General features: G+C 37.0%; 1 protein-coding gene across 1 annotated transcript; it reads right to left on the bottom strand.

The window, feature by feature from the left end:
* Nucleotides 1–769: 769 nt before the first annotated feature.
* LOC126707354 (2-oxoglutarate-dependent dioxygenase 19-like) lies at nucleotides 770–18,438 on the bottom strand. Its single transcript, XM_050406959.1, has 4 exons — nucleotides 18,103–18,438; nucleotides 17,771–18,006; nucleotides 2,439–2,766; nucleotides 770–1,312 (listed from the first exon to the last, which is right to left on the bottom strand). Exons 1-4 carry the CDS (start codon nucleotides 18,373–18,375, stop codon nucleotides 1,067–1,069), a joined length of 1,083 nt encoding a protein of 360 aa, XP_050262916.1. The 5' UTR covers nucleotides 18,376–18,438; the 3' UTR covers nucleotides 770–1,066.
* Nucleotides 18,439–23,276: the final 4,838 nt, after the last annotated feature.

Genomic DNA, 23,276 nt, shown 5'->3' with positions numbered 1-23,276 from the left:
TGCTACTACCTTGTGATATACTTGCTGTCCTTGGGTAAACGAATGTGAATGCCAAGTTATATAAATGGTAGGCTTCTTATGCACTTGTCATGATATGCCATGTTTGGATGTTAGATGCATGTTAGTGTGTGTGTGTGTGTGTGTGTGTATGTGTTAGTTTAGAATAACTTATTAGAAGACCCTTTGATGAGATTAGAATTTGGAAAACAAGAGTGGAGGCCGACCTATGGATCGGGTGGGGTTGGGTGCCTAACACCTTCCTATCCCCATACTTAAACTTCAGACACATGCTCTAGTAAGATTAGTCATTCACATAAAGGTGCTATACATATGATTCCTAGACTAAATCTAGGCGGTGACTCCATTTTCACCCTTCATACGGTCCACCCTAGGCCGAGGCATAATTATAAGGAAACCACATCTGCCACATCTGCGGTGGGGGCACTTGCACCCATAGCTATTAAGAAGAAGTTTACAGTTAGAACTTATGAGAAATCATTGCCTCATCAATAGAAAGTGAAACTACTACTCAAATTCCACCAACTAAAAAGAACAAAACCCCAGCATAGAATGATGTTAGTGTTAAGTCAGAGCTTGCTAGGCAGATAATGACTGTTGAGTAGAAGTAGAATTTGGGTACAAAATTGTAGGATTTGTTGACAAAACTGCCTGAATATATTGTAGATTTCTTGACACAATATAGTGATGATACCCTATTCACACTAAGGAAGCTTGTAAATGACTACATGCAGGAGAAGCAAAAAAACCATAAGCCAAAAGAAAATTATTACTAATAAGTTTGCTATGCACAAAGACACTCACTAATAATAGACGATAAAACCTTATACAAGAAGTTAAGTGGCTAGGGTTTGTCTTAGGTTTAGTGCTCGAATGTCCTAGTTAGATCTAATATGATATGGATACATGTTTAAGATTAACTACATATATGTTTGTATCGTATCTCATCAAATGGAGTGGAGCATTTGATGGACACTTTGTCCAATTAAGTGCACGGGCTATAGCCATTTGTTGTGTCCCTAAGACAAAAGCTCTTACTTCACACAATTCAGATGCGTATGCGATCCAAGATTCCTTTCCCATCAAGACTGTTGCTTTGTTGCCATTGGAAGTATTCTTTATACGTTATCCCATGGTATGCAGGTTGATCGATTCCATTGTTTACTAACTCTGGTGCTGGGTTGACAATCTTATCAAATGATGGTCCATTTGTCATGACAAGTGATATCCTTGTGACTTTTTTGTTTACTACTGCTCGATGTAGAATACTCTTGTATTTCCCATTACTCAAAACCTGAAATGAAACAAATTGACATTGCGATAATTATAAGAAACCAAGAATTTCACCTAGAAACTAAAAATATCTTCTATTGACTAAGAAAATACAATTATGATGGGCATAAATTATTTTTTGCCAAAAAAAAAAATAAAAGTGATGTTTTCCCCCTTCATCCACTTCACAATGTGCACACCCAAAGCCTCCAAAATAACCAAAATACCCTTTAAAAAAGAGCAACATACATATAGAATCTCCAAAATGACCAAAATACTCTGTAAATGCCCAAAATGAGCAAAATAACACATGGAAACTCCAAAATGACTAAAACTCCCCTAAAACCTTTAAAATGATCAAAATACCTCCACAAAACTTTGAAATTTACCAAAATACCCTTTGAACTAAAATATCTTTGAAATGCCCATAATACCATTGGAAACTTCAACATAACTAAAACACCTATGGTACCTCTAAATTAACCAAAAAACCATCCAAATCCTTAAATGACTAAAATATTCTCATAATATCCTAAATAACAATAATATCATGAATCAACAAAATAACCAAAAAAACTCCTGGAATGTTAAAAATTAGAAAAATAACCCCCTAAACCCCAAATTGACTAAAATGCCCTGAAAACCTAAAAAAAGACCAAAATTCCCTTGAATTTTCAAAATGACCAAAACATTCATAGAATCTCCAAAATGATCAAAATATCTTAGATACTCTAAAATGACCAAAATATTCCTAAATTCTCCAAAATGACTAAATAACCCCCCTCCAACTAAAAAACAAAAAAACCACTAGAATCACCAAAATACCTTGTGCTTCTACCTAATATTTCTTTCTAGTGCTAAATAACATATGTAATCTCAACAAAATGCAATAACATTGTAACATAACGCTAAACCTAACCTAAGAGGGCATATAGAAATTTGTCTTAGCTTATTGTAAATTAGAAAATTTGAAACATGAACTTGAATGCCTGTGACCCCAAAATCATACAAGAACCATTGACTTAAAAGGACATTTAGCAATAGAACAAAAAACTTCATAGAAAAAAGAAATCATAAAATAGGTAAAATTGCACATTAAAAGATTGAGATAGGAATTGAGAATGAGTAATTGAGAAAAAAGGGTGCACCTCAAGTTGATCGGCAATGTTGACTAGAAAGGAGTTGGGAATGGCATTAACATTGACCCACATCCCATTGTGTTGTAGTTGGAAGCCACCAATTCCGTTGTGTGTGACGAGAGACAAGAGGCCATGGTCCGAATGTGGTGGCAAGCCCATTGCAAGTTCTGGCTGTGGACAGGGTGGGTAAAAGTTTGCATTGAACATTTGATAACTGTTATCTAAATTCATGACCTTTTCAATGTAGAAGGGTTCCAACCCTAAGCTCTCTGATATTGCTTTAAGTAATTCCCTTGCCACTCCTCGGGTTCTTTCGCAATACTCCAATGAAAGCTCACTGCAACAATTGCAACAAAGCCAGCGAACAAACTTGTTAGCCATTTTGATAATTGGATATGGAAATGCAATCAACTCAGCATAAGAAATTTATGCCTATTTCAAAATAGGTTTTAGACCATTAGGAATTTCTAGTTTGACTTTTTGTATTTTATACTCCACCAATTACAACTTTTTTATGTGTTAGAATTTTTTTTTTTTTTTTTTAAACTTTAGTGAGTTAATAAATGAAAAAAAAGTATACGTAACAAGTTGTGATTGGTGAAGCATAACACTCCATTTTTTTTGCTATAAAATATTTTTAAATGTTTTGTGACATGTAAAAATTTTCAAGTACAAACCAACAAAATCACTAGCTCAGTTACCAAATTGACCTTACGTCTAGCTTTGGTGAACTAGACACTAAATGGGTTGGAAGATCTGTTGTGTGTTTTTGTGAAATGATTTACCAAGCTTTTTAAGGTAAAAACATTTTACAAAGGATTTTACAATTAAAAGAAAAAATTTCAAGTTTGACCATGGTTTTAAAAATTGAACTAGGCCGGCCGATTCAACTATTTCAATTGGGAACCAGACATTAATATGATCCGATTGCTTTTAAAAAAATAGAAATGCCACAAAAAGTAAATTCAACTAGAACTGGATAGTTTGACTGGAGGAACTGTGGATCAAGACGATTCGACTGGTTATGGAGTAGTTTGCTTAAAACACCAAAATGCAGCAACCATGACAATTATTTGCCACTAATATGAATGATGGGAGTGTATGATAAAGCTGGGAAAAAAAAAGTTGAGGAGAGGGATTTAATGGTGGCACCATCCGGCTAGGCAACAAGCATGTCAACCAAGTAGGGACGGACCAGGTGGGGGCTCGGGCCCCCCCAGGTCCAAATTGTTTTTTATTTATTTATAGTTGTAATAAATTTCATTTTTGTAGTTGGGCTCCCTTTATCCCCAATAAGCCTAACTAGTCTCACCCAAATAGCATCCAACCCAAAAATTTGATAAAAACAATAAAAACATTCACAATGGTGATTGTATTTTAGTAAAAAAAAAAAAAAAAAAACTATTTTACCACCAAAGAACCAAAAAATAATGTGTTATTGGAGAAGTTAAAACTAATTTTTTTTGCAACTACAATAAACTGGTATAAATACCAGTTGACAGTAGCAAATTGTTAAAAATAAAATACAATATTTTATTAATATTATATCTATTCCTTCAATTAAAAAACTCAAATTCTCTTGCTTCCTTTATTATTTTAATGAGTTGATTATATTATATAAATGAAGTGATAAAAAAAAATAGAATATTTGATATCGGATGTATTGTAAAGTGGGATGGTAAAATAGAAAAATTAGCTTTTTAAGATGTTAAAAGCTAAAATTGTTAGTATCACCACTGTGAATGCTCTAACTTTAACCCAAAAAAAAAAAAATCCTAGCCAACCTAGGATTAAAAAAAACATTATTTTGTTTTTGTTTTTGTCTTTGTTAGTAAGTGATTACATCTTAAGGTATTAAGAAACAATGATTTTGAGTGTTTATAATTTTTTAATACTATGCGAATCCCTATTTAAAGTTTTTTTTTCTTTCTTTATACTTCGGCCCCCACTAGTTTAAAATCCTGGGTTTATCCCTGCAACGAAGGCATAATTCTATATGTGTTTGAGACTAACTTATGAGCTAATTTTTTTTCTTTTTCTTTTCAGTTTTTATGCATAGATTTTTAAAATCTAACTTTTTTTTTCTTACTTTTTAAAAATAAGTACAAGTATATATATTTTTTAAATAAAAAAAGAAAAACTAAAAATAAGCCGTTTTCAAACTTGTACAAGTATAAACTCTCCCATGCTAGAGCTCTCCCTCTCGCCTAACAACAAGTCCCTCCCTCCCTTAGGCTGGCCCTGAGGGTTTTGCTTTTTGCTTTATTTTGTTATAACTGAATCATTGTTGTCATGGCTGAGGATGTAATTGATGGTTTGGAGAATATGAAATTGACTGCTGATGAAGAAGTGGTTATAGAAATTTCTGATGAAGGACGTGTGGAAGCCTTAGAAAGCTGCAGTCTTAATCTCATTGGCAAATTCCTAATGTGTAAAGCGTTTAATAGGAGGGCAGCGAAGACGGTTTTATGATGAGCATGGGGAATGGATGATCAAATGCAGATTATAGAGGTGGGGTCAAATTTGTTTCAGTTCAAATTCCAATCGGAGTTTGAGATGAATCAAGTTCTCAAGGGTGGGCCTTGGACGTTTGATAATCAACTCCTAATGCTTTAATGGTGGTAGAAAGGGATGACTGGGAGTAATATTAAATGGACCCATGCATCTTTATGGGTTCAAATTTGGGGTGCCCCATTTGATATGATCTCCCCTAAGGTTGTGTCGGAGGTGGGAAGTAGGCTGGGAGTTTTGGAGGAAGTGGAGAGGAGTCGTAGACAAGTAGAGCAGAACTTGTATATGAGAGTGCGAGTGGCTTTACCACTTGAAAAGCCATTGCGAAGGGGTAGTTTTATAGCTGGGTCAGATGGAATACGGTCATGGGTGAAGTTTAAGTATGAGCGCCTTCCCATTTTTCACCATTACTGTGGTCTGTTGGGACACGATTTGCACCTCTGTGTGTAGCACTTTACGATGGTGAAGACTGGAAATACAGTGGAATACCAGTATGGGGACTGGCTGAAGTCGTCAGGTGGTCGCCCTAAATCTCCTCCAAGATGTGAGAAAACCCAAAGGACTGAGTCCGATGATGATATAGTAGAGAATACACGTCATACATTGGTGGTGAAGTGTTTGACGGCAGAGGAGGTGGCTATAGAATTTCCTAGCGATAAAGATGGAGATAAGGTCGTAAGTTTAGGGATAACTGTTGATTTGATGCTGAACGATAATCAAGGGATTGCATCCGTTTCCCGGCACGTTGTGTTGCATGGAATTATCCTTGATTCTCAGCAGATTGGTCTCGGAAATAAAGGAGTGACTGCCAACGTGACTAGTGGAGTTGATACGAATATTGTGGGCGAAAATAATGGTGATACAAACTTAACTACAGTGGGTAGTATGGATGACACGGGACTAAAGGCTAACTGGGCTCCTGATTGTAATGGGCCAAGTGTATTGAAGACAAGCTAAATGGACTCGCTTTAACCATATAGACTTCGGCTTAAGTGGAATTACTAAGGCCTTATACTTACCTACACTTGGGAAGAGAGGAGTGGAATTAAACAAGGCCACGGGTATGAATGTTATGCAAGAAGAACATGCTGCAAAAAGAGGAAGGCTTGATAGTGATAGTACTAATGATGATTATGATACAGCGGCCGTGCGTTGGGGGGGGGGGGGGGGGGGGGGGAGGGTTGGATCACCCCTGTTGAGAACAATAAGGCTCTTAAATTGGAACTGCCAAGGGCTTGGGAACCCTTGGATAGGTTGTGACCTTTGCAGGATTGTGAGGGAACAAGCTCCCACGGTGTGCTTTCTCATGGAAACCCGATTCAATAAGGAAGGTTTCCTGAAGTTGTACGAAAATCTACCTTTTCCTAGTCGGATTATTGTGAAGCACCCAGACTCTGGAGGTGGTTTGGCATTGATTTGGAAGAATGATGTACAGATGGAGGTAATAAACTTTACAGCTAATCATGTTTTGGCTAAAGTAAAGGAAGTGGATGGCTTTGAATGGTTCTTGATAGGTTTTTATAGGTTGCCAAAAGCAACTCAGAAAGAGAAGTCATGGAAATTATTGACTCATTTGAAAGATTTTATTGATGAACCATGGCTTTGTATTGGAGATTTTAATGCTTTTCTTAGTTCTTTAGAAAAGCTTAGCAAACGCCCACCTAATTATGGACAAATTGAAGCATTCCGGGAGGCCTTGGATTTATGTCAGTTGGAAGAATTGGGGTTTAAGGGTTACCCTTTCACATGGAACAACAAGCGACCTGGGGAAGTAAACACAAAGATCAGACTTGATAGAGCAGTGGCAACAAAGGGATGGAGGTAGAAACTTCAGTTAAGTTCAATCACACATTTATCTTCCCATGCATCGGACCACCTACCTATTCTTCTTCAAGTTAGAAGCTTCGGTCAAAAAAGAGGTAGGAGTGTTCGAAAATTCCAATTTGAGGAGTCTTGGCTTTTGTGGGAGGATTGTGAAGATGTGATTAAGGAAGCTTGGAATTGGGTTGGGGTAGAAGAGACTGGTTTGGACTCTGTTAAAGAAACACTAAGGTGTTGTGGTGATGAACTATGTAAGGTTGAATTTATTCAACCATCTAATTGGCTTTATTCCGTGCCAAATTTGCTTGTAATTCAGCATTTAGTAACCCTGTATTTAGGTGGGTTTGTTGTAAGGGTAGTGAGTGAGATAGAGTGAAGATTGCTCAAGAGTGTGCAAGAAAACAGAGACTCGCGGCTGGGACTTGCAGGTGACTCGCGGCTGCAAGTCGCCAGAAGCAGCACACGTGCCAAGCATGCTGGAAGATGAACAGTCATGCTAGCTGGAGCACTACAGGACAAAACAGGACAACTGGCCATACAGTTAACTCGCGACTGGATCTCGCGACTTAATCAAGCCGCGAGGTCAAGCCGCGAGCCACCCCTGTTTTGTAAAACCTGACGTTTCACATTCCTCTCCCACTTCAGTATAAATACCCCTTTTACCCACGATTGAAAGAGGGCTTCCAGAGAGAATTTTGAGATAGAAACCCTAAAGAAAAACAAGATTGTTTCACGCACAATCTATACCTTAGAGTCTCTTCAAATTTCTCTACTCTCTTCCTCTCCATTGTCAAATCCTTGAGAGGCATTATACCAAACCTAGTTCTCACCATCATCATCACTGTGAGACAGTTGTTTGGATTTCTGGAAAGCAGTTAGGAAGGAACCAATCTTCATTGGTTGATGCTACGGTCTAGTAGCGGAATCCGGGAAGCTAGAAAAGAAAAAGGTTCGGCGCAACCTCGTTGGAGCAAGAAGCTTGGAGGGCTTAGGTGCACTGGGTAGATTAGGTTTGGAGGGTCTATTGCTGTCCTTGTATCCCAACTGTATTTTCTAGTGGATTGTTTACCGCTTGGAGGGCGGCGGAGAGGTTTTTCGCCGAGGACTTCGGTTTCCTCTTCGATAACACATTGCGTGTTGTCTTTGTGTTTGCATCTTCCTTCCTCTCTATCTTTGCCTTTTTATTATCTGCTGTGGTTTTATTTTGTTATGGCTTAGATAGTCTTTAACCAATTTCGTATTATAGCATGTGTTAAGTTTCCGCACACTAGTTGTTTGACATATTGCTTGTATTGGTTAAGTTGTAATTTGGGGGTCTAAACGTTCAAAGGTGTTTTGTACACGTTTTTGAATTTTCATTTGGTTTCAGAGCGGGTACACTGCTATTGGTTTCATTACCATTGTGTGATCCTTGACTCCCTTTTGAGATGGATAGGTCTCAATCCCTAAATGTACCTCCATATTTTGATGGTAGTAATTATGCTTTTTGGAAGGTTCGCATGAGAGCTTTTCTGTGTTCTATTGATGAATTCGTTTGGGATGCTGTTGAGATTGGTTAGACCAAACCTGAGGCAGCCAAATCCACATGGGATAAGGCAGCACTTGCTACATCTAATGCTAACAGTAAAGCACTCAATGCTATTTTCTGTGGTGTATCTCCAGATGAATTTCAAAGAATTTCTCATATTATCGTTGCCAAAGAAGCATGGGAGATTTTGGAAACCACCTATGAAGGCACGAAGAAAGTGAAAGACACCAAGTTGCAAATGCTGACCACTCGGTTTGAGGAGCTCAAAATGAGTGAGGATGAGTCTTTTGACTCTTTCTATGGGAAGCTAAATGAGGTGGTGGTCAGTAAGTTCAACTTGGGGGAGAAAACGGAGGACTCAAAAATTGTAAGGAAGATCCTTCGATCATTGCCGGAAAGTTTTCGTGCTAAAGTGACAGCAATTGAAGAGAGCAAGGACCTTGATGACATCAAAGTACAGGAGCTGGTTGGTTCTCTGCAGACTTATGAGATGTCGCTGCCCAATCAACGGAAGAGTAAATCTCTTGCTCTAAAGACCATTAATGAGAAGGTGGAAGATCAAGACTCATCGGGAGAAGATGTGGTTGACAAAGATGTTGCATACCTTGTCAAAAATTTCAGAAAGTTCTTGAAATTCAAAAATAATGGCAAATTTGATGATAAAAGAAAATTCCAAAGTTCTGGAAGGGAGAAGAGGGAATTCAAAAAGAAAGATGGAAAAGAATCCCAACCCACACAAGGTGTCACTTGTTTCGAATGTAACGGGCATGGACACTTTAAGAAGGAATGTCCAAATTATCTGAAATCGAAAGGTAAAGTGTATGCCACGACCTTGAGTGACTCGGATTCGTCTGACTCAGAATCTGAAGAGAGCTGTGATGGAGAGGGGAACTATTCGGCTTTTATGACTATTGCTCATGTTGAGTCTTCAGATGAGTTGAATTTGCTTGTACGAGACCTTGGAGAACATAGTAATGATGAATCACTAGGAATTGTTGAAGAATCAGATGTTGAAGAAGATGAAAGCACAGCAAATCTTCAAGAGAATTATAACTCACTCTTGGAGAAGTCGGGTGAGTACACAAGGGTGGCCAAGGCTGCTGTGAGAAAAATGAAGAAGGAGTTTGAGATGAGTATGGTGGGGGAGCTCACATTCTTCTTGGGTCTTCAAGTCAAACAACAGAAGGAGGGTATATTTGTATCTCAAGAGAAGTATGCTAGAAACATTGTCAAGAAGTTTGGACTAGACTCCAAAAAACATGCCTCCACTCCCATGAGCTCTTCCACTAAACTGAATGTGGATTCGTCGGGAGTTGAAGTAAGTCCTACATTGTATAGGAGCATCATAGGGAGTTTGCTCTACCTTACAGCCAGTAGACCGGACATTGCTTTCAATGTGGGCGTTTGTGCCAGGTACCAAGCTAATCCGAAGGAATCTCATCTGACTGCTGCTAAGCGAATCATTCGATATGTGAATGGTACTGCAAACTATGGTCTGTGGTATTCAAAAGACTCAAATGCTTGTCTTGCTGGGTATTCAGATGCTGACTGGGCTGGCAGTGTAGACGATCGGAAAAGCACTTCAGGCGGCTGTTTTTATCTTGGTAACAATCTTGTCTCGTGGATGAGCAAGAAGCAGAATTCAGTGTCTCTATCTACTGCAGAAGCAGAATACATCGTTTCTGGAAGTTGCTGCACTCAGCTTCTTTGGATGAAGAAATTACTTTATGACTATGGAATTCCTCAAGAAACGATGTGTGTCTTCTGTGACAACACCAGTGCCATCAATCTTTCCAAGAATCTTGTCCAGCATTCAAAATCCAAACACATAGAGATACATTACCATTTCATTCGGGATTTGGTAGAGGAAAGAGTTGTGTGTCTTGAGTTCATACACACCGACAATCAAAAGGCGGATATCTTCACCAAGCCTCTCGATGGTCCACGGTTTGAATCACTCCATAAGACCATTGGTGTTGGTACAATTCCTTGACTCTCTTGTGTGTTGTGTGCTTCACATATTTATAATATTATAAGTCTGTTTGTGTTGGGACACACACCTCTTTGATTAGCTCTTTGTGCAACATGTTTATTGTTTGTTTGTCCATTTGTGAATACTGTTGTTTCTTTTTATGTTTGTTCAATCATTTTCTTCTTTTGTGTCAAAAATCCAAAAATCACATAAAAATTAGAAAATCAGAAAGCTTGATTGACATTGTTGAGTTTTTGTTTCAAAACTTGTTTTGCCTTGTACCTTTGTGCTAATGGCATTGTGCATTTTCGAGCATTGCTTGTTTCTTTGCACTCATATCTCTGTGGGAGAAATCTTGAAATCTTTGTGATTGTTGTAAATAGATCCTCAAACTTGTCATGAATGATTAGTGAATGGTTTTGTTGATCTTGAGACATGCATAGACTTGTGTCTATATATCTTCCCACTCTTTATTTTTGTTTTGTTATAAAAAGCTCACCAAATGTAAATCTCCAAATGAAAAGAGATATTGAGCTGCAAAAGCCTGTCGCACATTCTAGTATTTGACTAGGAAAAAGGGTAAGCGACCTTTTATTAAAGTGAATGTTTATTCAAAAAGGCCAAAAGCCTGTTCTTTAAAGTGAAATGTCATATATCACTCTCACAATGAGAGATGATTGTCTCAAAAGATCAAAAAGATCAAATGTTATGATTGAAAGTGGAGTCAAATGATAAGCTCCAAGTTATGTTATCAAGTTGTGTGGGAGGTCATATATACATATTTCTATAATTGAGATGGGTCACATGATCTAGTGCTAATTGTGTATGCCTTGATTGAATTGATCATTGAAGCTTCACATTAGACGAAGGACTATCTCATTGTTGATATCCACACACAACACACAAGTTTATGTTCAATAAATACCATATTCATTTGTGTGATTGTACTTGATGAAATGTGTTTTCACATGCTCAATCTTTGTTAATTCAAGCACAAAAAGATTTTTGAGTGTTTTAGGTATTTTTGGAAAGTCTTTTGTTTGAAAAATCTGAAAATTTCAAAAATCCAGTTTTGCCCTGTTTTGGCGGCTCAGTCGCGGGTATGTCAAGTCGCGTGCCTCAGTCGCGTCTTCGCGAGTAATTTTTGGCGACTTGTTCGCGAGGGGAAGGTCCAGTCGTGTGGTTTACTCAGAGATTTTCGCGGCTCAGCTCGCGACTCACTCGTGGGTAGACCTTCCAGTCGCGAAAAACACTTAGAAAAAATTTTCAAATTTTTGTCCTTGAGTGTTTTGGCGGCTTGATCTGGCGACTTTTTGGCGACTCGTTTCAATCGCGAAAATCGCGTGTTTTGGACATACAGGGGCAGTTTTTAAACTTTTTTTTTTTCCTTCGATCTTTTTATGACTGTTCATTGTTTTTCTCATCTGCTCTTACCCATTCACACCGTGCCTCCATTTTCAATCTCCATTATTTGCCTCTTTTCAGCTCAAAATCGTCGACTAACAAGTATGGTTTTTCTGTCTTGAACTCTATTTTACTTGTTGTTATGGTTTTCCCTCTGGATTATTCACATTTGATTATGATTTTGTGATGGGTTTTTAGCTCAACTATTACTCTTTGTCCATGCTTAGCTTATGGAAGCTTGTGTTTCTGTTTTTGAGCTAGTTTATTTTGGTGGTTGTGTTCTTCATCATGTGCTTAGCTAGGGTTAGCTATTTTTGTCTGATCTGCTGATTGATGTCGTGTTTCACTATGATCCTGTGTGGTATCCTGTTGATGTGTTGTAGAATGTGGGTCCTTTTTCAGCTGATTATGTGGTTCTATTTGGACTCCCTCTACTGTGTAGTTCAATTTGAGCCATTTGTGTCCCTTATTGCTATTTTCTGACCATTTTCATCCAGCTATTAGAGTTTCTTCATTGTCCCTAAATTTCCACTAACCCACTGCTAATATAGTCTGTTGGATTGTGTTCTGTCATTTCCCTTGTTCATAATGCAGACTGGTCATGTCACCATTCAAAAAAGCTGCTGTGAAAGGAGGTAGTTCCAAAGGGAAGGAACCAGTAATTGATGTTGATGATTACCCACCTCAACCAAAAGGGACTCGCTCTTCATCAAAGAGATTCGATCCCAACAAGTTCAGATCATATGCAGCCTATCAGTCTTATGAGAATTTCTTTCTACATGCCAAACCATTACTAGAAAGAGCTTTGGATCAGTCCTCACTTCATGACACTGACATTCCGAAATGGTTTGCTCACAAGGATTGGAATTACCTTCTCTCTGATCCGAATGACGCATATGAAGAGTTGGTAAAAGAATTTTATGCTAACGCAATTGTGGAAGGAGATGAACTTAAGTGCTGGGTTCGGAAAAAGAGCTTTTCTGTCTCTCCTACATATCTGGCAGAAATTCTTTACATCAACAGACCCATTTTCTGACATTCACCGGTTTATGATGATCTCTGTCCTGATGAGGAGCTTCTCAAAGAAAGTCTTGGTCAAGACTTGGAGTTCTCACCCAATGGCAAATCCATCAGTGTTTCCTCTCTTTCTCCAAAACTGAGAGTGCTTACAATTGTGATGTTTCACAATTTGTACCCTTTATCAAGCACTGGGTATATGAACCTCGGACGTGCTTTGTTTCTTCATGATCTAATCTCTGATGTGGAAATAGACATCTGTGCTCATATCTTTCATCTTCTGCGCAAAACGGTTCTTCGAACTGAGTCTCGGATATGCGTTCCTTTCTGCAGTCTCATTTCACGGATCTTGAAGCTCAAGGGAATTTATCCAACGGCTGATGAATCTCCTATCTCCAAACCAAGTCCAATCAACATGCGTACATTCAATGCAAGCATTGGACATAGTCGAAAGAGAGCCAAACCAGAAACTTCTGCATCTCACAGTGACTCTCAGTTTAGCACTCTCTCCCTAGATGAGAAACTTGATCGCATTGTATCCTCTGTCCACGAGTTGAATACAAAGATGTCTGGACTCACAGCTTCTCTACACCATCAAAGCACTCGATGGGATATGAAGTTTACTTCTCTTCAAACTCAATTGGATCAAATTCAGAGAAAGCTGGAAGAGGATGACTAGCCTATTCCATGACAAAAAGGGGGAGTGATAGGCATGATCAGAGGGGGAGGATATTACCTAAGGGGGAGTGTCATTACCTAAGGGGGAGTGTCTTTACATTCTTCTTCAGTTTCAATTTTCTCTTTAAGTTGATATATTGTGATTTTGTAAGCTTTTAGGGTTAATGTTTTATGCATAGTTTGTAGGCTTTATGGTATGTACCTTGCTTAATGCAGCCTTTATGCTGTGTTGAAATCAGTACTTTAATCTAAATGTTCTGCATTTTGGTTTATGTACTGTCACTCTTGTGCCCTTGTAGGATTGTTTCTAGATGCATATACCTTGTGTGTTATGCATTGGTTAAGTGTTGAGCATACAAGTGTCTTGCCTTGTGCTTGTTAACTTGTATGTCCTTGTGTTCATTTCAAGTGTGAATGAGCACTGTGATCACTACCTTGTGGTGTTCACTTGGTTGATCAAGTCATGGTTTGTTTCTTAACTCCATATTTGCTTGATCACATATTGCCTGTTTCATATGCATTTATAATTTTCTGCTTACAATGATCATGGTGTATTGTTGTGTTTCAGGAGTATTATGTTCATATGATTCAAGTGCTTCACAGCTTCTAGAGTTAGGTGTGAGTGAGTTTTGTTCAACTGTTCCCAACTCACATGTTAAGTCTAGAGTCTGTTTTAGGGTTTTGTCACGGAATAGCCAAAGGGGAAGATTGTAAGGTTGAATTTATTCAACCATCTAATTGGCTTTATTCCGTGCCAAATTTGTTTGTAATTCAGCATTTAGTAACCCTGTATTTAGGTGGGTTTGTTGTAAGGGTAGTGAGTGAGATAGAGTGAAGATTGCTCAAGAGTGTGCAAGAAAACAGAGACTCGCGGCTGGGACTCGCGGGTGACTCGCGACTGCAAGCCGCCAGAAGTAGCACACGTGCCAAGCATGCTGGAAGATGAACAGTCATGCTAGCTGGAGCACTATAGGACAAAACAGGACAACTGGCCATACGGTTAACTCGCGACTGGATCTCGCGACTTAGTCAAGCCGCGAGCCACCCCTGTTTTGTAAAACCTGACGTTTCACATTCCTCTCCCACTCCAGTATAAATACCCCTTTTACCCACGATTGAAAGAGGGCTTCGAGAGAGAATTTTGAGAGAGAAACTCTAAAGAAAAATAAGATTGTTTCACCCACAATCTATACCTTAGAGTCTCTTTAAATTTCTCTACTCTCTTCCTCTCCATTGTCAAATCCTTGAGAGGCATTATACCAAACCTGGTTCTCACCATCATCATCACTGTGAGACAGTTGTTTGGATTTCTGGGAAGCAGTTAGGAAGGAACCAATCTTCATTGGTTGATGCTACGGTCTAGTAGCGGAATCCGGAAAGCTAGAAAAGAAAAAGGTTCGGCGCAACCTCGTTGGAGCAAGAAGCTTGGAGGGCTTAGGTGCACTGGGTAGATTAGGCTTGAAGGGTCCATCGCTGTCCTTGTATCCCAACTGTATTTTCTAGTGGATTGTTTACCGCTTGGAGGGCGGCGGAGAGGTTTCTCGCCGAGGACTTCGGTTTCCTCTTCGATAACACATCGCGTGTTGTCTTTGTGTTTGCATCTTCCTTCCTCTCTATCTTTGCCTTTTTATTATCTGCTGTGGTTTTATTTTGTTATGGCTTAGATAGTCTTTAACCAATTTCGTATTATAGCATGTGTTAAGTTTCCGCACACTAGTTGTTTGACATATTGCTTGTATTGGTTAAGTTGTAATTTGGGGGTCTAAACGTTCAAAGGTGTTTTGTACACGTTTTTGAACTTTCAAACTATTAGCTTGGGGTTTAGCTAAAACTGATCCGAATGTGGAGGAGATTAAAAGCCTATAGAAATGGATTGAAGGGCTGATTGCAGAAGATGTTACACCTGAAAATAGAGCAAAATTTTTGGGAGTAAGTAAACGGTTGGATGAACTGCTACTCAAGCAAGAGATGTATTGGGCTCAAAGTTCTAGGATCTCTTGGTTAAAGCATGGTGATAAGAATACAAAATTCTTTCACTCTAAAGCATCTCAACAGCGGAGGCGAAACCATATTCAAAGGATCAAGGATATTCACAACTAATGGGTGGATGATATGGAGGATATAGCCCAGGTGGCGTTAGATTATTTTGAGGAGTTGTTCAATGTAGGATTGTGTGATCAGATGGATGAATGTCTTAAGGTAGTCCCTTGTAAGGTAACCTTTGATATGCATAATATTTTGTCCAGTGAGTTTAATGCAGAAGAGATCAAACTAGCTTTGTTCCAAATGGGTCCAACAGAAGCTCCTGGGCCAGAAATTAATCCGATCTGATTGCTTTTAAAAAACTAGAAATGCCACAAAAAGTAAATTCAACTAGAATCGGATAGTTTGACTAGAGGAACTGTGGATCAAGAATGTTCGACCGGTTATGGAGCGGTTTGGTTAAAACACCAAAATGCAGTAGCCATGACAATTATTTGCCACTAATATGAATGATGGGAGTGTAAGATAAAGCTAGAAAAAAAATAAAATAAAAAAATTTTTGAGGAGAGGGATTTAATGGTGGCACCACCAGGGTAGGCAACAAGCATGTCAACCAAGTAGGGATGGACCCAAGTGGGGGCCCAGGCCCCCCGGGTCCAAATTGTTTTTTATTTATTTATATTTATAGTACATTTCATTTTTGTAGTTGGGCTCCCTTTATCCCCAATAAGTCTAACTAGTCTCACCCAAATAGCAATTATTCAACCCAAAAATTTAACAAAAACAATAAAAACATTCACAATGGTGATTGTATTTTAGCAAAAAAAAAAAAAAAAAAAAAACTATTTTACCACCAAAGAACCAAAAAATCATGTGTTATTGGAGAAGTTAAAGCTATTTTTTTTTTTTTTTTTTGCAACTATAATAAACTAGTATAAATACCAGTTGACTGTAGCTAATTGTTAAAAATAAAATACAATATTTTATTAAGATTATATCTATTCCTTCAATTAAAAAACTCAAATTCTTTCGCTTCCTTTATTATTTTAATGAGTTGATTATAATATATAAATAAAGTGATAAAAAAATAGAATATTTGATATTAGATGCATTGTAAAGTGGAATGGTAAAATAGAAAAATTAGCTTTTTGAGGATGCTAAAAACTAAAATTGTTAGTGTCACCATTGTGAACGCTCTAACTTCAACAAAAAAAAAATAAAAAATCCCAGCCAGCTTAGGATTAAAATAGACATTATTTTGTTTTTGTTTTTAATTTTTGTTAGTAAATGGTTACATCTTAATATATTAAGAACAACGATTTTAAGTGTTTATAATTTTTTAATATTATATGAATGCCTTTTTAAAGTTTTTTTTTTTTCTTTATGCTCCGGTCCCCGCTAGCTTAAAATCATGGGCCTGTCCCTACAACGAAGGCATAACTTTTTGTGTGTTTGAAACTAACTTATAAACTAATTTTTAATTATTTTTTTTTATAGTTTTTATGCATAGATTTTTAAAATCTAACTTTTTTTCTTACTTTTTAAAAATAAGTACAAATATATTTATAAAAAAATATAAATATAAATATAAACTAAAAATAAGCTGTTTTCGAACTTATACAAGTTGGGGATGAGTAACGAGGCATTTGGATAAACAAGTGGGGTCGGTGGGAAGTGGCGGCGATAATAACAAGAAGATAAACAACTGAGGTCGGGGGAAGTGGGGTAAGTTGGGCAATGAATGAGTGTCGTTCTTCTAGTTGTGTGTTTTTTGTTTTTGTTCTTTTGGTCAACCATTGGCTTATCTCTGTATTTCTTGAACTTTGATATAAAGAAGAAAAAGCTACATAACATGTTACATGCCATACTTATTGTGTTTTTAATTTTCTAAATATAAGAAGTGATAACTAAACTTACATTTTTCTTAAAAGAAAATTTTTATGTAGTTAATACTAAATATTCTTAGTTTTAAATTTATTATATAATTTTATAACTTAAAATTAATAATTATGACTCCACCTATGCAACTATCCGATCCATCACTGCACTGACGTGATAGTCAATTCACAAGTATAAATCGTTATAAGGTACAAGGGTAAGGATCAAAAGAAGTTTTACACGTATATATATATACCTAAATTAGATTAAAATAGAATTCCTATTATGTTAAAAAAAAAAAAAAAAAAAAAAAAAAAAAAAAAAAAAAAAAAAAAAAACCTATCGGTCTGATCCCCGTTTAACCAAAATAACCCTTTTTTTTGGTGCTGTGATTAGTCCGATTTTTAAAACTATGAATTTGACCGATATTTACAAAATCAAAACACGAAAAAATGCTAAAAAAGTTTTCCATAAAACATTTTACGGCAATGGGACATGGGTTTTTTATTTGATTTTAGACAATGATTCTAACTATTGTAAACCGGGTACCTGAATCCTGCAGGTTTGTTGGGGAAGTGAAACTCAGGATGTACAACCACCTTGAGATAATCTCTCCAGCAAAAAACCTTTTCAATTGATGTATTGAAGCTGGTTCCGCACCTGATTGGGTCCAAAAGGTTTTTCCCTTCGAATTCTCTCTTTTCTTCGTCTGTCAGATTGAAAAATCCTCTAATGCCTTCTATCATTGCCTCCATTAAGCTCTCCGGAACACCATGGTTGATCACCTGAGACTCATCAAAATCAATACTGCGTACACATGCATATAAGATATTGCAGAAGATTACTACTATGTCATATATGTAAATATATGTACGTTTTACCTTGAAGAAGCCCCAGTCCTTGCAGGCTTGGCCAAGCTCTTGGATAAGTTGGGACCGTTGATCAGGAGTACCAGAAGTGAGTAGAGAGAAGTCAATGATTGGAATTGAGTCTTCTGGGTCTTCAGAAACTGCTTGATCATTGGGACTAGGGGTAAAAGCGTAACTGGAAGGAACAGAGGTGAGCCCAGGTGATTCAGCTACTTTCTTAATATATGTCGTCATCTTGGAAATTTGAGTAGGAGATGGCTGAGAGGGTTGGGGAATAGCAGCCATGGATGACTCTCAGAGAGAGAAAGAGAGAGAGAGAGAGAGGGGTATAATGGAGAATTGGAGATCAATGATTGTGGATAGAAAGTGAACAGAAAGGCCATTTGTTGATAATGATTGTGGATATTTTTCACTGAAGTGGAAATATCCACAATCCAAAGATAATTTTGATGTAATTGAAAAATTTTCTATCCACTAGAATTGTTAAAATCAAGTCTATGATTGGAAAATCAATTGAGAAAATTTATCATTCCGCTGGGCTAAATGGACTCTGAATTAAGTAGTTGGACTTGGAACTCCATGTATTATTATTATTATTATTATTATTATTATTATTATTATTATTATTATTATTATTATTATCCCAAAAAATTGTATATTAATAATATTATGATTATTATTATCTAGGCTTTAGATATCCTTTTAAACACTCTTAAGTTTTAACAAACTGATCTAAATTTTTTTTAATAAATAATATAAATTTTGATTAATAAGTATGTAAATTATATATAGAGAGAGACAACATCTAGTATAACTGATATAGAAACATTTCGTTTTATTGACCAAACTGAAACAGCATATGGTATTGACTTCTTTAAAGTTAATAGATTATTCATTAAAATTCTAGTAAGTCCACTAGACAAACTTATAAGCATATTCTACAATCTTGCCAATGACATTATGGACTAACGACACGCTGATTGCTTTTTGGCCTAATGACACCTGCCCTGCTGGACGTAGGAAATAAAAATTTGTTCTTGGTGCCGAAAGGGCTATAAATAAAACATCTAAGTTTAAACAATAAGCATAACAAACCAAAGTACAGGAAGTCAAGTACACACATGAAATGTAGTCATGCGTGGCCATTAAGTCCCGTAGAGACAACCTCTTATTTCATTCACTGATTCACATCATTCAAACCCGTACGCGATCCAAGTTGCCTTTTCCATCAAGGTGTTGCTTCGTAGACATTTCAGGTATTCTTTTTATTTTTTTTCCCAAGGTATGCAGGTTGATCGTTTCCATTGTTTACTAACTTTGGTGCTGGGTTTACAATCGTATCAATTGATGGTCCATTTGTGGTGACTAGAGATATCGTTGTGGCTTTTTTGTTTATCACTGCTCGATGTAGAATACTCTTGTATTTCCCATTTCTTAGAATCTGTCACAAACACATTGATGTTAAGATGTTTATTTTTTTTTTTAATTAAAAAAATTGTTAATTGTTAAAGAAACTAAAAGTTTTACTACAAAAAACTTATATATTAATGTAGAAATGAATGTGATTGGTGCTATTTTGATTCGATAATAAATGAATGTTTAAATTGCTTTTATAATTGAAGACACATCATTTTGTTAAACATACATAATAAAATTTGTAATGCTACTAACATCGTTGAAAAAACACTAGAATATCAAGAATTTTAGCTAGATAAAAACTAAATAGAAGATTTTAAAATAAGTGACATGAGGGATATTATAAATCTTACTATTGTTTAATTAATGCTGTTGCAAAGTATAATGTATAAAATACAAATTTTATGTCCCATTTGTCTTAGACGTGATGTAAATCCAGAGGTCCTTGGTTGAGTTAGTTTCTTGGATTTTTTGATTGTTAATTGGTGGTGGCAGGTAGTGTGCAATTGATGCAATATTCACTATAAATTTTGATGGTTTGGGTGGGTGGCTGGGAGGTTAGGATGGTGGCGGTGAGCTTGGCCAGTTTTTTAAAAAAAAAAAAAAAAAAAGAGACTGAATTCTCATTAACAGGAGAAAATACCAGATACATAGAGCAAACAAAACACACCAACAGCAAGCAGAACAATAACAACATAGACCAAAAACAAGAAACCCGCCTAGACTGATCCCTCTAATTTAAGAAGGTCAAACAAAAATCCTAGGATCTCATTCACAGATTTTTCACTAGTTTTTTTGGCATGTTGGGCGAGTTCATGGGCTATTTTGCTGCTGTTCCTATCAATGTGTCTGACTTTTGCCTCCTGAAAGCTGCTACATACTTGCCCAATACCATTTATAATGTGGCCAACAACCTCCCTAACATCCATTGTTTCAACAACTTGGATAGTTAGGAGGGAGTCACCCTCTACAATAATTTTCTCCAAGTACAGTTCTTTAGCCAAAACTAAGCCTTGTTCAACTACAATATTGCCTCAGTTTCCTCAACGGAGAATCTTCTTGAAAGGGGCATAAACACAACAACTATCACTCTTCTATTCCAATCTCAAATTAACATTCCCACTTTAGATTGTCCATTGGTCTAAGGGATGGCTCCATCCACATTTATAAGGTAGAAGCCCTCTGGTGAAGGTTCCTGTTGTTTCTTCTTGTTCACTTTGTGCTTTGCCTCCAAGCCATTTACATATTTGTAGTCTTTGTCAAAGTTTAGATGATAAGAAGTTAGAAGCATTTCAAGATGAGTCACCAGATCAGGCAAAGAGGCAGAGTATTGAAGCAGAGCATTTGTGGATGAATTTGCTATTTCACTAAACGGCTACTGCATTAGATAGGACCTGTAGTTTTAGTCTTAGATTAGTTGGTTAGTATGTATGGACACGTGTAGTGTGATGATCAGTGGTGTAACGTGATGATCAATGGTAGATAGTTGATCCGCATATTTTGGAATTAGTTTAGAGTTAGTTATTTTATTTTCTTTTGGCTAATTCTACTATATAAACCTTTTGTAATTCATTTTGTTAATTAATGAAAGATAGAAATCTTGATTCTCCATCTCTCTCTCTCTCTCTAGCTTCATTACACTGTAATACTCTGTTTTCTTATATGGTATCAAAGCTTTGTGCTTTCATCAATGGCGAATCAAGATCAAAACCCTTCATCTTCTGCTTCTCAATCTACTGCTCATCATGAGCTTTCTCCAATGGAGGATCCGAGAAGCCCTTTCTTCTTGCACCATGGAGAATCACTAGGTGCGATTCAAGTCACTCAACTCTTAACTGAGGACAATTACCCTAATTGGGCTAGGGCTATGCTTATGGCATTAGATGCGAAAAGCAAGATAGGTTTTGTGGATGGATCTATCACAACTTCCATGGCTGTTACGCCTCTGGAGAAGATTGCTTGGTCAAAGAACAATTCCATGATTTCTTCATGGATCTTGAATTCCGTTTCATCTTATATCACTGCAAGTGTGATTTATAGAAACACTGCAATGGAGGTTTGGAATTCACTCAAAAATTGTTTCTCTCACTCACTACCCTTACAACAATCCCACCTAAATACAGGGTTACTAAATGCTGAATTACAAGCAAATTTGGCACGGAATAAAGCCAATTAGATGGTTGAATAAATTCAACCTTACAATCTCCCCCTTTGGCTATTCCGTGACAAAACCCTAAAACAGACTCTAGACTTAACATGTGAGTTGGGAACAGTTGATCAAAACTCACTCACACCTAATTCTAGAAGCTGTGAAGCACTTGAATCATATGAACATAAACTCCTGAAACACAACAATACACCATGATCATTGTAAGCAGAAAATTATTAATGCATATGAAACAGGCAAAAAGAGATCAAGCATAAGATGGAGTTAATGAACAAACCATGGCTTGATCAACCAAGTGAACACCACAAAGTAGTGATCACAGTGTTCATTCACACTTGGAATGAACACAAATACATACAAGTTAACAAGCACAAGGCAAGACACTTGTATGCTCAACACTCAACCAATGCATAGCACACATGGCATATGCATCTAGGAACAATCCTACAAGGGCACAAGAGTGACAGTACATAAACCACAATGCAGAACATTTAGATTTAAAATACTGATTTCACATAGCATAAAGGCTGCACTTAAGCATGGTACATACCACAAGGCCTACAAACTATGCATAAAACATAAACCCTCAAAGCTTACAAAAGCATATGGGTACAAACACATTATATTAAAAAAAAACTTAAACAATATAAACTAAAAGTGCTTAAAATTTCTCCCCTTCAAAGTGATGAGAAGCTGTGATGCACTTGGAACATATATATACTTGTACCCTGAAACACTTGCACAAAACACATTAGACCCTCAAGGTAAAGCAAGTAATAAAGAACAAGTATAATATAACAAGTATAGAAATGGCTATAATGATCACATAGCAAAGCAAATGATCATCTGAACATGCATTCAATGAAGCATAATAGCATAGGGATATATGCATGTCCAAAGCACAAACATGATGCAATGAGAACAACACAGCATAACTCAAAACACCATAAAGCCAACAAGAAAACAAATAGAACAAGGTTTTCTAGTTAACACAAAGTCTTCTCCCCCTTGGTATATGCATCTCCCCTATGGAATATCTCTCCCCCTACAAATGTGCATGAGAAATAGAATTTCTCCCCCTAAGGATGTGCACAAGAGTCATATAGAAATGACAAAACACTCCGAAACATACTCTAGAGTATACTCTAGAGTATACTCTCCCCCTTTTTGTCAGGAATAGACAAAGGGTCAAGAAAAAACGAGGGCAAGAGATGAAGGTATGAACAATGCTAATGATGCATGAGGGGTGCAAGATGAATGAGAAAATGAAGCTCAAACCTAAGACAAAGTAACATGCTACAAAGCATAAGGTAAGCATGACATGCTAGGATGAAACAGCAAGGTCAAGACCAATGCATGACAAGGGTAGCAAAGGTGTGTGCAAGAGGTGGCTAAGTGCAATGCATGACCAATGCATGAAAAATGCACATGTGGGGCAAGGTGTGTTAAATACACAACCAATGAACCAAACATGTTCCTAAAGAGGAAACATGAGAAACCCCAAAGTTTGGTACTCATCGGAGTCCAAACAAGCGAGAAAATGTCTAAGAGGCATTTTATCAAACACCTAACATGCACACTATGAACAATAATGTGAAACAAT

This window comes from Quercus robur, chromosome 11 (genome assembly GCF_932294415.1).
Source record: "Quercus robur chromosome 11, dhQueRobu3.1, whole genome shotgun sequence".
NCBI classification, from domain to species: domain Eukaryota; kingdom Viridiplantae; phylum Streptophyta; class Magnoliopsida; order Fagales; family Fagaceae; genus Quercus; species Quercus robur.
This window is presented reverse-complemented; position numbering and strand designations above follow the sequence as displayed.

What these genes read in the sequence shown, in the direction of transcription:
- LOC126707354 (XM_050406959.1), bottom strand. Translation starts at nt 18,375, where the DNA reads ATGGCTGCTATTCCCCAACCCTCTCAGCCATCTCCTACTCAAATTTCC. An exon ending in AACAAACCTGCAGGATTCAG is followed by an intron (nt 2,767 to 17,770) that starts GTACCCGGTTTA and finishes CAATTGTTGCAG; the next exon opens with TGAGCTTTCATTGGAGTATT. An exon ending in ACATTGCCGATCAACTTGAG is followed by an intron (nt 1,313 to 2,438) that starts GTGCACCCTTTT and finishes GTTTCATTTCAG; the next exon opens with GTTTTGAGTAATGGGAAATA.